This window comes from Akebia trifoliata, chromosome 1 (genome assembly GCF_017979445.1).
Source record: "Akebia trifoliata isolate Shusen 1 chromosome 1, ASM1797944v1, whole genome shotgun sequence".
Taxonomy (NCBI): Eukaryota; Viridiplantae; Streptophyta; class Magnoliopsida; order Ranunculales; family Lardizabalaceae; genus Akebia; species Akebia trifoliata.
Genome location: NC_141375.1, coordinates 33597336 through 33613722, shown reverse-complemented (window position 1 = coordinate 33613722; position 16387 = coordinate 33597336). Strand labels below are relative to the sequence as shown.

At 36.2% G+C, this 16387-nt stretch overlaps 3 protein-coding genes across 3 annotated transcripts; 1 reads left to right on the top strand and 2 right to left on the bottom strand.

Annotated features, from left to right (window-relative positions):
• The first annotated feature begins 1823 nt into the window (after positions 1 to 1823).
• LOC147411960 (myb family transcription factor EFM-like) lies at positions 1824 to 4618 on the top strand. The gene is made up of 4 exons (XM_086454533.1): positions 1824 to 2144; positions 2717 to 3313; positions 3465 to 3541; positions 3956 to 4618. The coding sequence occupies exons 1-4, from the start codon at positions 1955 to 1957 to the stop codon at positions 4436 to 4438; spliced, it is 1347 nt and encodes a 448-aa protein (XP_086310659.1). The 5' UTR covers positions 1824 to 1954; the 3' UTR covers positions 4439 to 4618.
• Positions 4619 to 5330: 712 nt separating this feature from the next.
• On the bottom strand, positions 5331 to 8901 carry LOC147411959 (HXXXD-type acyl-transferase family protein). The gene is made up of 2 exons (XM_086454527.1): positions 7256 to 8901; positions 5331 to 6586 (listed from the first exon to the last, which is right to left on the bottom strand). The coding sequence occupies exons 1-2, from the start codon at positions 7670 to 7672 to the stop codon at positions 5627 to 5629; spliced, it is 1377 nt and encodes a 458-aa protein (XP_086310653.1). The 5' UTR covers positions 7673 to 8901; the 3' UTR covers positions 5331 to 5626.
• A 140-nt stretch (positions 8902 to 9041) lies between these two features.
• Positions 9042 to 13600, bottom strand: LOC147411958 (RNA-binding (RRM/RBD/RNP motifs) family protein). Its single transcript, XM_086454541.1, has 9 exons — positions 13330 to 13600; positions 11816 to 11914; positions 11264 to 11688; positions 10991 to 11057; positions 10828 to 10881; positions 10260 to 10328; positions 10033 to 10098; positions 9870 to 9938; positions 9042 to 9271 (listed from the first exon to the last, which is right to left on the bottom strand). The coding sequence occupies exons 1-9, from the start codon at positions 13438 to 13440 to the stop codon at positions 9182 to 9184; spliced, it is 1050 nt and encodes a 349-aa protein (XP_086310667.1). The 5' UTR covers positions 13441 to 13600; the 3' UTR covers positions 9042 to 9181.
• Positions 13601 to 16387: the final 2787 nt, after the last annotated feature.

The following is a 16387-nucleotide window of genomic DNA, read 5'->3' as shown; positions in this document are numbered from 1 at the left end:
GAACTCCTAAAAGCCCTTTAAACTTAAGAGGGAATAATCTTACCTTCACAAACACTTCAATAAAGTTAGTAGCAGGAGTAGATTCTGATTCCAGTTCTTAGGACCCATTCACATTCTTTTGGGTTGGCTTCCCTCTTTAAGCTTTGTAGTGTATTCTCTTCGTTGAGAGTCGTAGAATTTGATTATCGATATTCCTTTCTTAAAGATAAATATAATAATCTTTCATTAATCAGAATAATTGGATATTCTCCAAATGTAACATAACTATGAAACTTTTAAAATCTTAAAGAAAGGGGAAATGACTAATAATAGATAGTAAACATATTTGAATACCATTTCATGGTTATTCTTTTCTAATTAGAATATTGGATGCCTTGGTTTGGGCACTCACAAGTACAACCTACACCGTACACGTGTTAGATTCCATGCATTAGAAAATGTTATTCAACTCTAACCTGGCTCATCTCTCTAAATAATAATAATAATAATAATTACAAAATCATCATATTTTTTTGAACATCTAGACATACTCCCTCACAGTCATTATCTCTTGAAAATTAACAAAAAATTAATTAACCTAAATGCCCTCATCTTTAACCTCTTAAAAAAAAATCCTTCATTTTTTTTTTTTTCGATAAGAGGTTGAAGATGAGGTCAAATAAATTAAAATTCGCTGAATTAATTGGTAAATATGATTTTCAATCTACAATATGCATTTTGAATCCATCTAACTGAACTCAACCTAATGCTTCTAAGTTCTAAAACTCAAAACAGACCAAAATAATATCTACCCTATCTAAGACTCCTAAAACCCCTCTAAATTGTGTGAGAATAATTTTACCTTCATAACCACTTCACTAAAGTTAGAAGCAGAAGAAGATTCTGATTCTATTTCTTAAGCTCTTTTAGTATTCTTTTTTGGTTGGCTTCTCTTTAAGCCTTGTGGTGGTGTATAATCTTAACTAAGAGTCGTAGAATTCGAACATAGATATTCTTTTCTTAAAGATAAATATAATAATCTTTAGTTACTCAGAAGTCAGAATAATTAGATATTCCCCAAATATAAAATAATTATGAAACTTTTGAAACGAGAAGCAAAGGAGAAATGACTGATAGATACTAAACATATATATTTGAATATGTTTTCACAGCTCTTCTTTTCTAGGAGGAATGCTTTTGGTTAGGGCATGGCAAGTACAAGCTATGCCGTACACGTGTTAGATACCATTTGTTCCATTGGAATTCAAAGTTCAAACCCAAATGAATTTGATGATTTTTTTCTTTTTCTTTTTGTTTTGTGATTTAGACATACCTCTCGACTTTTTTCAGGATATTTGGGATAACACCCTTATCTTTTCAAACGAATGAGAGGTGAGGTGTATATAAAAAAAAAAAAGGACCATGGTACAAAAGTTGGGGTGTTATAAACGAGTTGGTGTGGAAATATAAGTTCTCAACTCCATGCTACATAATATTTCACTATTATAAGATTTTAAATCTTTAATTTTTGAGATTGGTGTCCATGTTATTAACTAAATAATAACAAACAAAGCAGAAAAGTAAGACAAAAAGAAGAAGAAGAATCTGTTGTAATGGTGATTTGAACTGCAACAAAGATTACTGACTCCAAAGGTTCTAAAGCCAGGGGAGGGCCCTAAGCACATGACCATCTCTTATATCCACCATTGATTCCTTCACTCAGAACCCCACTTTGTTCTTTGCAAGAAGTTACCATCCCTTTGCTTTATCTCCTACTTTTTCTTTTCCTCTCCCAAAACCCACTTTATTTATTCCACCTCGAATTCACCCCTTAAAAAGAAGATGATCCTCCATTGATTCTACTTGTGTTCACAAACAACATCTCTCCTCTCCACTTGAACCCACCCCTTACAAAAGAACACTTCACCCTCTTTTCAGAAGAGTTTGTAAAACGAAATAGTATCCGACGTAAACAATGGGTTCACATTTGGAACTGAGCCAAGATTGCAAATCACATAGTTTTTCAATGGTTGTTAAGTCGTTTGGAGATCAGCCTGATCAGACCCAAAAGCTTGAAGACTTCCTCGCTCGTCTTGAAGAAGAATGGCTTAAGATTGAAGCATTCAAGCGTGAGCTACCCCTTTGCATGCAACTTCTTACTAATGGTAATTTGCCTCTTGATTGATCTAAAATTCAATACTGTATTACTTAGGTTTGCATGGTTCTCCTTTATGATGTGAAGAGGATTATATTATAGCTCATGAAATCAGGATCATAAAACTCAAATTCAATGGATTTCAAGGATTGCAGAGAAATTTTCTTCGAAGATTTAATTTGTTTCAAATGGGGTATGATTGTAAAGCTTGGAGACGTAGTTGTTACGCATACTTTTCTCTTTTTGTTAAGGTCTTCTTGTCCTCTAAGGCCTCTTGCAGTCTTTCTGATCCTTAATGGAAAATGTCAGGGGAACAAAAAAGGATATATTTAAACATTCGATATATAGGGTGTGTAAGACTGGGAAATTATTTTCCCACCCATTTTCCATGCACAATGATAGAGACCCTAAAAGTTAAGATTATATTGACTACTAGTGAATTCTCACTAAAACACTAAACCAAAATTAGTATAAGAGTGGTAACCACTTCTGTTTCTTTTCTTCTTTTTTTGTGGCCCTTTCTATACAATTAAAAATTATATATTTTCTTATCTACTATTTATTATTTTCTTTCTTTTTCAGCCATGGAAGCTTCAAGACAGCAACTTCAATCCTATAGGGCAAACCAAGGGCCAAGACCCATGCTCGAAGAATTCATACCTCTCAAACAGTCGAACTTCGAAGGATCAGAGAAATCATTGAACGTCTCCGAAAAGGCAAGTTGGATGGTATCAGCTCAGCTATGGAGCCAAGCCGATGATGGAAACAACAAACAATCGCCAATAGTGTCTTCAAAAGAAACCGATCAGAGTTTCTTAGTTAGTCCTAAGATAGCTTTGGATGATAAAAAAAGAAATGGAGGAGCTTTCCATCCATTCTCCAAAGAAAGGAATACTTGTTCTAGTCCTGCAATTCGGGTTCTTCCTGATTTAGCTCTTGCTTCGGCCGAGGATAAGATAATCCCTGAATTGGATAATAGTGTGTCTTGTTCAAGGATAGAGAATTCTAATAAGGGTGGTGGTGGAGGAACAATGGTGGAGCAAGGAAAGGAAGAAACACAGGTGGCAGCGTTGGGGGTGGCAACCACACAGACGACTCACAGGAAAGCGAGGAGGTGTTGGTCCCCGGATTTGCATAGGAGATTTGTGAATGCTCTTCACATGTTGGGTGGCTCTCAAGGTATAATAGAACTGTCAATTAAAATTGCATAAGTTAAGAACTAAGTATTAAAAAAAAAGATTGATTATTTTAAATTATTTTTTAATTAAATTATTGATTTAGTGTTGGTGTTAAAGAAAATTGAGTTATGTTTTAACATTTTTGGAAACAGTTGCCACCCCTAAACAGATACGGGAGTTGATGAAGGTTGATGGTTTGACAAATGATGAAGTCAAGAGCCATTTACAGGTCTCTCTCTCTCTCTCTCTCACACACACACACACACACACACAAACATGAAGAATTTGCGTGAACGGTCCTTTGATTCCTTTCTATCCCTACAAGTTGACAAAGTGGTTATGCATCCATGTGCACATTAGAGGAAAGACAACACACCCATGCTTTAAAACTCATTGTGTCAACTCACTTAGCTGAGTTGAGTAAACTAGATTGAATATTTAGCTGACTTGATACTCAAAACTCAACAGATGATTATAGTCCTTCAGAATTGGTTTGGCCAAGACAACCCATATATACACTACTGACTCAGTGGCGAGTCATTGTTTTGATTTGACTTGATAAACATGCAAGTCGAGTTTTTAAAACAATATAGTATTGGACTACTAAATGTATCAATTTTTTTTTTTTTAATGTGTTTTTCAGAAATATAGACTCCACACTCGACGACCGAGTTCTAGCTCCCACGTGGCAGGAACCCAGGCACCCCAACTCCTAGTGTTGGGTAGTATATGGGTCCCACCAGAATACGCAACAGCAGCGCATAATGCCGCCCCTGGCATCTACAGCGCACATCCTGCCTCCCTAGCTTCAACACACTATTGTGCGCCGCCCGTGGCACAGGAGTTTTATCCAGCGCCACCACACCAGTTGCACCCCAACAACTTCCACCACCATCACCAACATGAACAACACATGTACAAGACCTCCTCTGATCAGACACATAGTTCGCCGGAATCTGACGTGAGGGATGCCGGAGAACGTTCGGAGAGCATAGAAGATGGAAAGTCAGAGAGCGGTAGCTGGAAAGGAGATAGTGGTGAGAACGTAAGAGAAAGAAGAGGGTTAGCTGCACTCAGAGACGACGGAGACAAGAGAAATGGAAGTGAGATCTCACTCAAATTCTAATATTTTAGGGTTAGGGTTTTTTTTTTAACTTTTTCTCTTTTGTTCGTTGTTTCGTAATTGATGGTTTAAGAGGGAAAGAAAAAAAAAAAAAAGCAAAGGAAACAAACTGAAGTAAAAGCGACTACTTGTCTTAATTTCCTTGGACATTCAAGTTCGTATTATATGACATTTTATGGAAAGGACGTATTTGCCCTTATCTAAATTGGATTATTACGGGATCATCGTTCGTACTTGGTTCCAAATCATCTGGGACTTCAGAGCGGACAAGTATGAATTTTGTCATTTTAGTAAAAAGACAAACCAATACTTCTTTGATATATCGACCGTTACAACATTCACTATGAAAACTCCAAAATATGGAATCTTAAGTTAATAGGTGACTTTTATGGCGCTTTTGCTTCTGATTGTAGAATCTGATTCTTGTCCATGATCCCATTTCAAAATCAAAAGTTTTCTGAATTTGATTCTGACTTCTTTTATTTTATTTATTTATTTATTATGAAGTGATTTTCCTATAAACAGACTTAAAAATAAATCGATTTTTGAAAAAAAGAAATGAGACAATACTCATTTCTAATGATTTTGAAATTCATTATTCCAAGTTTTTGGACTAATGTGACATTAAGCTTATATATACATAATATCTTATACCCAATACTTAACAAAAGGAGTATATGATTCTAAATTCTGAAATCAATTTTCAAAAATCATCGACAACATCGATGCCATAAATAAATTTTTTGAAAATCAGTACACATAATCTGATTCTAATCATCTAAAGGCAGAATCTACCTCACAAACTCATTGCCTTTGGGTTTAATGTAATTTTTTTTTTTTTAAATAGTTTATTTCAAATTTTAATTTATTAAAAAAAAAAAAAAGCCATCCTCTAATACTTATTACAAAAACTTGGGGGTCATTTGAACAGGTATGTTTGTCCACTCAATTTTGTTTAGGGAAATTGAGATGGAATTACAGCTGTGCCATTTGAATCGATGTGTTATAAGAACATGTTGGTGTGGAATAGAAATTCTCTTTTTTCTATTATTATTTAGATTTAGACATAAAAAAAGTAGAGATTGAGTTGACTAGGCTCAATTAAAGCAAGTCTTACAGCTTTTCAACTGAAACTAATTAAACTACTGTTTTAAATAGATCTTTTATTTAATTATCACTGAACAACTCAATTTAGCCTTCACACCCTTGATGCTTCTTCACGCCCATCAGAATTGTTGGAGAGAAGCGCATGATAAGAGTCTCTTCACACAGTTTGATAACTTGCTCCTCAGGTAATGTGACCATGGCAACCCTACTTAAAGAACCCTCGCCCTTTGGTGCAGGAAGTATCAACACCTGACCTTCTCCGAATACCTGTTCGAAGTAATAAGAAACCCGAATGGGTTCAACTCCTGACTCAAATTCAGCCGAGTACAGATTATGAGTCTCTAAGTCCATACATACAAGGTCAGGACCATTGATCATAGGAGATTGATGATGTGACTTTTCATCCCCACTTTCCTTAGATTCCAACCATTCAATCAAATCCATGATCCCTTCATTGCCCATGTTTCCCATAACATCTCCTACGGCCTTAGCAGCATTCACTAGTCCAGCTTCCTTCAACTCCTCCCCAAACACCTTGTTAAAAACCATACAATTTCCAAAGAATCCTTTATCAAGTCCTAACACATTTCGCATATCTAGACACACAGACATATTGATGAGCCCTTCTCTCTTCCCTTTCACCTTACTGACACTAACCCAGAAGAGAGCGGCAAGAGCTGCAAAAGGTGTGCAGCTAGAATTGCCAACATCCACTCGAGTCTCAACCATGCACCTCCTCACCATCTCATCAGTGAAGGCAAAGGTGACTGTCGCATATCTCTCTGTGTTCGAGATTTCAATTGGAATGGTTCTCTCCAAGGATGATTTGTAGTAGTTGATCAATTCGGTGTACAGGTTGTGCTTGATGTCATTGTCGCCAATCCTTCTTGATGGCAAGGGATGGAAGTGTGGAGGGCTCAGCATCCTCCCAAGCAGAGTTGAGTCAGCCCATGCCTTGATCAGCATGGTAGCGCAGGTGGCATCTGCGAGTAGATGGGTGCAGCTCAGACCAATTGCAATCCCACCTCTTTCAAACTCGGTTAGCTGCAATAATCAGCAAGAATAATGCCTCAAAAATAAAGTCATTCATTCTGAGAATTGGTAGTTGAACCAGACTCGGGCTGATCTATTCTTACTTTAGTTTGTTGGGGTCGGGACAGCGATATCAGAGTCAAACTCTTAAGTCAAGTTGGGTTCAGGTATGGCCTGCTCGGCCATCACCCGTTTCAACCAGAGCTACCTCAATGTATGTTACAAATGATTTATGTATTATGTAAGAGTGAACTTTTTCAGTCATCAAAAAGATTTGATCCAAAACCAATCTTACTCAGCCTGGTCCTGCTTGGACATAATAATGATCAGCTCGACTTGGTACATTGTACCAAACTCGATTTGGGTTGGGCTCAATTTAGTTACTTGAAGATTGGGTTGGGCTCAAGTTCATCCCCAACCCAAGCTTATAGGTTAGCTAAATTGAGATCCTAGACCAAAATATTGCCCAGACCAAATTTTGCAATAATTTTACCTAGATTTTATAGGTGGGACCATTCAAATAGCAGGTCCCAACTCCCCACTGTTCACTCGGGTACTGCCTCACATCCCACTGCATGCATGGCTCCAGTTTCGCAATAGACCTCAGGTGCAGTTTGAACATCTTAAAACAGAGGTATTCTAACGTACACCACTGACAATAACTTAGCTAAATATTCTTACCTGAATATAGAAGGTAGACCAGAAATATGGTTTGTGAAACATATCTTCCCAATAAATAAGTTTGAGCTCTTGTTCCCTATCTGCAGTCTGTAACCACTCCTCAACACTCCCTCTTGCTCTCGCTTCAATCATTCTCACTCCAGCATCGTTACACTTGATCATCCAATGTCCTTCTGGAGACTTCTGTAACCTTCCAGTCATTATTGGGAAACGCGTAAGCATTTCAGATAAAGACTCTCTTAGTTTCTTTGTAGCCCTGCCGATTTCAATTTCAAATGGAAATTGATAGTAGTAGACAATCCGGAGATTATAGGGTTCCATGATACGGTCGAGAACTGATAGGGGGAAGAATTTTCCTGGCTGGACAGGCTCAGTGCTTACCACAGTTCGCTTGCACAGAAGAGATATCTCAGCCATTGCTCGAATCTCCACGATTTCAACTTTCCACTGCCTCTTATAGGCCTGTCCTCCATATATATATATATATGAGAGAGAGAGAGAGAGAGAGAGAGAGAGAGAGAGATGATTAATTAAATTTTAACAGACCACACATATGGGAGGCAATTTTGTCATGACCTATGGAGTAAAAGTTATGTCTAACTGCTCCTTTTTCCAGTGACTAGAAATACCCCTGGAATTTTGAAGATTGGCTGCCAAAAGTCCATGTTGGTGATGGTCCAAATGAGGGCATCTTTGACTGCAGGGGTAGGTCTGTCCTTGTCCAGGGTAAAATCAATTACAGCTTGCTAAACTCGGAAGGACGTAAGGTATGAGACACAAAAACGACATAAATGGCTCCTGCAGGTGTATCTTGTGATCAAGAAGGTTTCAAGAAAGAATAAAATGATTCCAACTTACCTAGAAGGAAATGCACTCATCCACGGAAACCCTTCATCATCTCTGCAGCCAAACATGCTCACCAGTGTTTAACAAGTCAAGACCCCACCTAAAATTCCCAAATTTTCATCTTTGGTGGGTGACTAGAGAACCCTTAAGTTTTGTGCTCGAGGGACAAAGTGGGAATTTTTTTGTTCTTCTTGAAATATAGGGCAGGTTGTAAACAATTCCTTAAATGGTGGAAAAAAATAACCCTGACATGCTTTTATCATTGAAGCTTCACTATAATGATCAAGGATCTCCCTCTAAGTTCCGTAATTCTTAAGGGGGTGTGCTGCTCATGGGACAAATCCATCAATTAAGACGTACAATGGAGCATCTGACCTCCTAGGGATAGAGCTTTGATGATGATAAATGGAGCATCTGACCAAAAGAAATTTCACTGAGTTGCCAGTGTAGTTCAGATCCAGCCTAAAAATCAACAAATCTTCGGCCCAACTATTTTGGATCGGCTATATGAATCCTGTTCCACCATTCTTCTCTAATCTAGGGTTACCTTATGTTCGTATGTCCTCCGATCTCTTAATTTCATCTTCTCATCCTTTCAAAGCCTTCTTCTTGTACCAAGTATTCATTTTCACTAATGCCATCAGTGGTCTTCTTGAACATGTCCAAAACATCTCCATCGACTTTACTTCTAATATTAGGACTAACGGATTCCCTTTGATGTGGGCAATTCTCATTTAGTTGTTCTTGGTCTTTCCATCCATTCATCTCAAAATTCTCATAAATTTCATAATTCTGATCCAAAAGAGATTATATATGGATGTATACAATTAACAGCTTATTAGTGTAAGAATCAGAGAGAGAGAGAGAGAGAGAGAGATAGAGAGAGAGAGAGGAATAAGCTTAGAGCACGTCAGAGATCAAAAACTTGAAAAGTAGCAAGTTGATAATAAACATGTTGAAACTAATTACTAAGAAAGGCTGTCAATATATTTACAATAAGATATGATCTATGTAATTCATACTCAGGAGGCAATGCAGCAATCAATGACCATCAGAAGCATTGCAAACTTGGACCAGATCTCATGCCATGCCATTTGCATATAGAGTGCCATCCCTTATGGTAGCATGCTCACCATTATCAGCTTCAACCATTGCCGCATCTACAAGAAACTGAATAAGCAAAATAGTGTATTAGCTTGTATCAATGTGTATCACATCATACATATTTGATCTAATTGCACAAATGATCATTCCAAGTGCACAAGTATGTATGGTGCTTAGTCATGAATTTCAAAAATTACGAGGCAATATCCAACGAAGCAGCACAGCATGAAACATCATGCTCAAATCCCTGGAACCCCCAACTTCACCATTACCTTCGAAAAAAACCTCCATGTAGTCAATATATTTGGGATTAAGGGACTCCCATGCTGCACTGTAGAACTCACTAACGTGGAAATGCATTAATCTTGTCAATTGCAATGTTTCCATGACTGCATCACAGTGTTTCATGCATCAGGATGGCATGCATAACGAGTGCATGCATGAATTCACATGGTGCACTCAATAATACCAATGAATCCCAAATTATTATTTAGTCTTTAGCCCAGATGCATCCTAGGCAACCATGAATATATGTGACAAATCTATCATAGATGAATGCATGAAAAGCATGTGTGTACATCTTTTGGTCCCAGCCACTCAGTACACATGCAACAATATTTGCTAAATTTGAAGCTATGTAGGAAAAAAATGGAAAGAGATTAACCTGGAGTTCTTGTTCACAACTTTTGAGCCTCTCTGTGTAGCCTTTAAATTCCAGATAACATCTCTGAATCTGCGGAATATACACAAGGATGCAAGTGTCATCTACGCTCATATACCAGCCATGTCTTTGTAAAACATAGTAAAATCGGACATGCGACAATTACCTTGGTCAACTGCATTTGTCGCTGAGAAGAGCGCTTCTTCGCAGTGACCAACGCATCCTCCAATGTCTGCACTCAGCATCAAACCAATCCGGTCAGGAAATAAATTCAACTACGTTCAAGCTTGCTTTGTCTACCAACGAAAACAGGCATTAAACAGTATGTGAAGAAAATAGAACAGGAAAAAAAAAAGCCTCAGAATTGTGACAGGGAATCAGTACAAATTTTACCTGGGATTGCTTCTGAAAATCTGAAACAAGCTGTTGTTTCTCTTCTAATTTCCCTTCAATTTGAGAAATCTGAAAATGCAATAATCATTTGTTTTTCGTTATTCATCATGAGAGAAAACATATGATTCACTACTAAATACGAACATAGCCCTGAATAAAGAACAAAAACCCTTTGTCCAAAAGGGCCTTTTGAGCAAGCCACATCATCAACTGACAGAATCATCTCCTATTTCAGATGTTACTATCAGTTCTTTACATGAAGTCTTTACTACCTTAAGCAATGTGGTATTGTTTGCGTCTTTGTTGACAGAATATAAACAAATGAAGAACGTATGAACCATATAATTTCAAGTTTCAGTTTCGGTGGATCATATGGCCTACTTGGTTGGGCACCCTAACGTGTTCATTGCACTTCAAATATCTTATGTAAATTTAAGGTGTATAATGGCATCACTAAACACACAATCAGCTAAAAGAATTTGTAACAGAACCAGAAATTTCATAATCTGCAATAATTGTTTGATCCCGGCAGTTCAGTTAAAGATAAGAAGTTTAGAAGTGAGCAAACCTCCTTTTGAAGCTCCTCACGCTTTTGAATTGATATGTCCAATTGTTCCTTTACCTGATAATATGAAACAGAGCAAACACAAAACACCAATCATACAAACTTTAAAATTGTATGCATGAATTTTACTAACTAAACAATCAAACATTTAGAAGCTTATTTGTACCTGGTCTAGATAATCATCACTGGAGTTTGATGACAACTCTCTACTCCGCCGATCAATGAAACGAGAACTGCTTAGAGGAAACCCAAAATATAACTAAATCAAAGATCTGCGCTACTCATCAAACTGATACGACTTCCTAATAATGTTTTAATAACAAAATCCTATTCAACTACCATTGTAGATAATACAATTACAATATAATTATGAATTTTGCAACAGAGATGACCATTATTAGTTCTGAGAGTGAAGAAATGGCAAGCAACAAAAGCTTACCCAGTCCGACTCTGATCTATATCTTTATCTTTTCTATCATGATCATTAGTTCTATCCACCACCACATCTCGTTCCCGAACTATATCATGATCCCTCCCCAAATCTCGATCATGGTTCCTCTTCCATTCTTTCTCATTGTGCTCGCGATCCCGATCTCTACCTTGATCCAGGAACCGATCTCTGGTCTGATCGCGATCATGTGGACGCTCATATTCTGTTTCCTGCTCCCGATCACGGTCTCGAGACCGATAATTGATCCGATCCCGATAACGGTCTCTATCATGATCTTGATCCCTTTCTCTATCTCTGCCCCCATCCCAACCCATGTCCCTTTCAGAATCACGACGGATATTTTCACGGTTAAAATTTGGTCTCCTGCCTCTTGATTGTACTTCATTTACTCTTACCACTCGCCCACCAATTGTCTAATTTAGAGTGTCACAATGTCACAGATCCAAACCAGAAATAAAATCCAAACAAGCTTTTGCATCTATTACTACAAAGCGAGAAAGTAAATGAGTGGCCAACTGTTGAATAATAAGAAACACATACCCTGCCATTCATATCATTGATGGCATCGATTGCAGATCTCGGATTTGTAAAAGTGACGAAGCCATAACATTTCCCCCCAATTCCGTGATCATTAATTATCTGCAGGTAACAGATGCAGTCTTCTAATTCAAAACAAATCCAGCAAACACAGCTTTATCCATCAAAAATAAAAAATAAACTCAACACAACATTTAAGTAATGATCAGGGAATACAATACAAAGACAAGTAATAGGTTAAAGAGAATGCTTTCACGCCTTCCCATCTTTAGACAAATACTGGGATTTCCACAACGCTATTTCTACTAAAACACTCAAGTGGTAGGGACCCACAAAGCCTTGGATCGGTAGCTAACTCCTAGTACAAGGCCTAAAAATATGCCACTAGAAAACTACCAATCCCGCAACCCAAGATGACAGCAAAACCCCCAATGTTCTCAACTCCCATCACCCCCAAACACCCTATTTCTCATATTGTTATGAGAAAATTACACTCTTAAACTCTAATATTTTGTTACGAGCGGCAGAATGGGTAAGATTGGAGTTCAAGTGGCACAGGACCTTCTATCAACCTTGGGGGGGCGTATTCTTCTTTTTTATTTATTTATTAGTGAAAGATCTTTATTAAGAAGCATGATCAAAGCCGTGGGGCGTATTCTACCCTTATTGAATTCATTCTATTGAAGTGGAGAACTAAAAGATTCTTGCAGATCCTTCACATCCTAAACTCGTTTGCTTAAACAGCTCCTTCTCATGTTGCATTTATTTTGAAGTTCCAGAATGTTGTCTGTGGATTTCTAACAAAGGAACCCTATACTATGTATGCCATTTGATTGATTCAAGTTCCGTGCTGCTCGCACCCCCCCCCCCCCCCTTTTTTTTCCCTAGCCATGTAACCATTTTTTTTTTTTTTGGCAACCAGCTTAAACACAATGAGAAACTCCATCTTAGCATTTACTCTTTCAAAAAAATTTCTCTACAGATACCCATCCAATGCCTACTTTTCTATCTATAACCCTTTGATTATTTTAAAAATTCTTTCTTTTTCACAGAACCACTCTTCCAAACTCCTTATTCCGCACTTTTATATTTTCCTTTAGTCCTTCAAGCTTTCTTCTAAAGCTCTACCCGAATCTGGAATATTGCCCAGCCAAACTCCAACTTTCTCAACAAATTTTGGATCCTTTAACCACATATTTTTAGAAACAATTAGGCTTTGGTGCATTTTCGGTGACGATCACTTTGCACCTATTAATTCGACTAACTCGGGAAAATGAGCCAAAAATCTCTTCATTTCCATTTAGTGCAGGAATTGTTCCAATGGGTACTTGTTATCTAAGTTTTATAGTTCAGTTCAGAAGAAATCATTTAAGACCCAAAACCAATTTTTCATCAAATCAAATGATGAAAGAAAGAAAAGTAATAAACCCTAATTTATTTATTTATCAATCAGAAAGAACAGAAACCCTAGGTAGGTAGAAATGGAAGAATTGAGACAGAAAGAAAAAAACACAGACCTTAACAGCAACAACTGCACCATACAAATCGAAGACAGTGCGAATGCTGTCTTCGGTAGAATCGTAGGGAATTCCTCCCACATAGATCGAATTATCGTCGTCTATCGTCATCCTCTCTCTTTCTCTCTCTCTCTCTCTGTGTTTCGTTTCTCTTTTACTCTTCTTCGCTTTTGTGAGGGTTGTGAAACGTGCAGAATTCAGATTCAACCCTGGACGAGTCCGATTCGACTCAGACAAGTCTTCTTGGAATCAGTAGCTTCTGACGACCATAGACCATAGTGGATGAAAAAACCTCTAGTTTAAAACTACCACTACCGATCATGATTTTTAAAGTCGGTATTTGGTCTCGTCTCGTCCAAGCTCGATATTGAGTCGTCTCAGATGAGTTTTTTGATACGTTTAAGACATCTTGTGAGTCAAATAAAAAAATGAACATGAGTCATAAATCTCGATAAAAGAATAACTCAAAAAAAATAACTTTGTGAGTTGGTCTCATTCAACTCTGATATCGAGTTAACTCGGACAATACATCTCAATCTCAGACGAGTTTAAAAACCATGCTAACGATTAAGACAATTTATAAAAAAAATCAAAAATTTTAAAATAGAAAATAAACAGTTCTAATATTTTGAACAAAACTTTTACGTTTTAAACGCATTTATTTTTTTACCCTGGACTCTTTAGGGTTTTATTGTGTTAAAATACATTATTTTACCCAAATTACCTTCCAAATGCTTAAATCGTTGGATTGTCTATTATTTTAATAACTTGCTCACCCTAGTAATTTAGCCTTCTTTCAAAACAACGTGCAATCCAGTGAGTTACTAAAATGAAGTATTGTCCAACAACTTAATTCGTTTATGGTAATTTTAAAAAAAAAAAAATTCTTTTTTTTGTAAATATTAAAATATTTAATCTTTTTTTAATAATTTCCCTAAAAAAAAAAACATATGAAGAAGTTTATAACAAATTAATCCACTTTTTCGGGTCTATAGCTATTTTCTATAGCGTTATGGTTGTTTGTGCTTTGGTTCATTGCTTAAAGTAGGATTTGTTGATAATTTTTTTTTTCTAAATAATGTGTTATTTTGCTCAAAAGATACATTGATGGTTAGACTTTTTTATCATCAAAAAATAAATAATTATGTGTGGTAACAAGTTATCATACAAAGATATTAAATAATAATATAAAAAAATTTGCTAAAAATATATTATAAACCAAGGGTAAATGTCTAACTTGTACATTATATTATCAATACATTTTTTTCATAATTTTTAATATATATCATTTTTTTTTTCATTTTTTTCTTGATTTTTTCCATAGTTTTCCCTTGTTGTTTTAAACCTCGACACCGACTTGATAACTATATTGACGACCAACAAAATATTTTCCCATTGAAGATGTACATAGAAGAGCTAAATGGATTGAATCTAGCCCGAAATTCGATCTAATCAAAACCTCCCATTATTCTCTATAAATAGAGACATTCTACACATAAAAAAGGCACATTCCTCCCTCACCACACTTAAAACCCTTTTATTTTGTTATCTACACTGAATTGAGCGTCGAAGAGGTTGTAGTGTAAGACATCAAAGGAGAAGAGAATCATCAACTACAAATCACGAGAAAGATACTAGATTTTGCATCCACACTTATATATGATTTTATATTTTATTAAAAAAATGTAAGTTTTAAAAAGCAACCAACTCATTAGATTTTTATGACTCTTAATGTTAGAGATTTTCTATCTTCTTCTATGCTTCAACAAAACATGTTTGAAAAAGCTTCGCGGAGAATTGACTTGAAACGATATGTTCATGATTTGTATTGAGAGATTACACACACAAAAATGATTTAATTTAAATGGTGTTTTAATTTAGGGTTGGGATTTGGCGACTTGTAAAAAAAGTCCCATATCCATTTCCTAAACCCCTGATTGTTAAAACATAAAATCCAACTATCAACATAAAATATGTACTTGAGATTTGAGAATACAACACATATCCTTAGGATAAGTTTTGACCAATGCATTTTTGTTTTTTAATAGCCAAGATTTCATGTTTTTTCATGAGCAGGAATCAATGACTTATAAAAATTGTCCCATAAAGAAATATAAATTCTATTAGATAAAACACAAAATTTAATGATCGCAATTTATCATATGACTAATAAAAATTGACAAATCGACATTTTTTTTTAAGTGCATCAATAGAATATGTAATGCTGAGAAAAAAAAAGATAATAATATGTAGACATGTCTTTAAAACTCATACTAGACTGAGATGACTTATTATACATCGTCCATCACATTGACTCATCCAAAGACTGATATGATTTTTGTTGTGGATTGTAAAGGTTGATAGTATTGGTCAATAAGGAGGTATTGTTAATCAAGCCACGCATCCTCGTCGGTCAAATTCGATGCTGAGTTCACTGGGAGTGCGAGCGCTCCCTGAAAGAAAATTTTCAAAGGTAATTTTATAATTTCACTAGTATTATGTAAAAAATCTAACTAGATTTCCTTAAGAAAAATGTGTTAATATGTACTTATAAATTTTCTATTCAAAGTGGAATCAATGTGATTCATAGACTTACCCAATCTTGAGGGAATCACATAAAATCTCAGTATTTTGTATGTGGTGCATCTTGATTTACTTTACTTTGTTTATTGTGCTTAGATCGATTTCTTTGCAATTCCTTAACGAGTGCTCTTAGGGCACACATAAACAAAACCCCAAAAATATTGACCCCTTTCTTGCTAGGGAGCACATCCTTTGTAGTGTGTATTTCCATCGAAAGAACATTAAATCAAATAAAAATAACAATACATATGTGTTGGATTTATGATTTATATTAGATTTGGAAAAAAATTTTTTTGGGGACTCCAATCTAATGTTTTAAAATAGATGGCTGGCCAATGAACTTCCTAGACATAAACAATTGGATGAAACCACCTTGATGACATGGCACACCCTCAACCGTTGGAACGAGCTACGGAGAGAGTTAAAGAGGAAACCGCACTTCATAGGATCCGCTCCCTTCTCGCTAACATGCCAA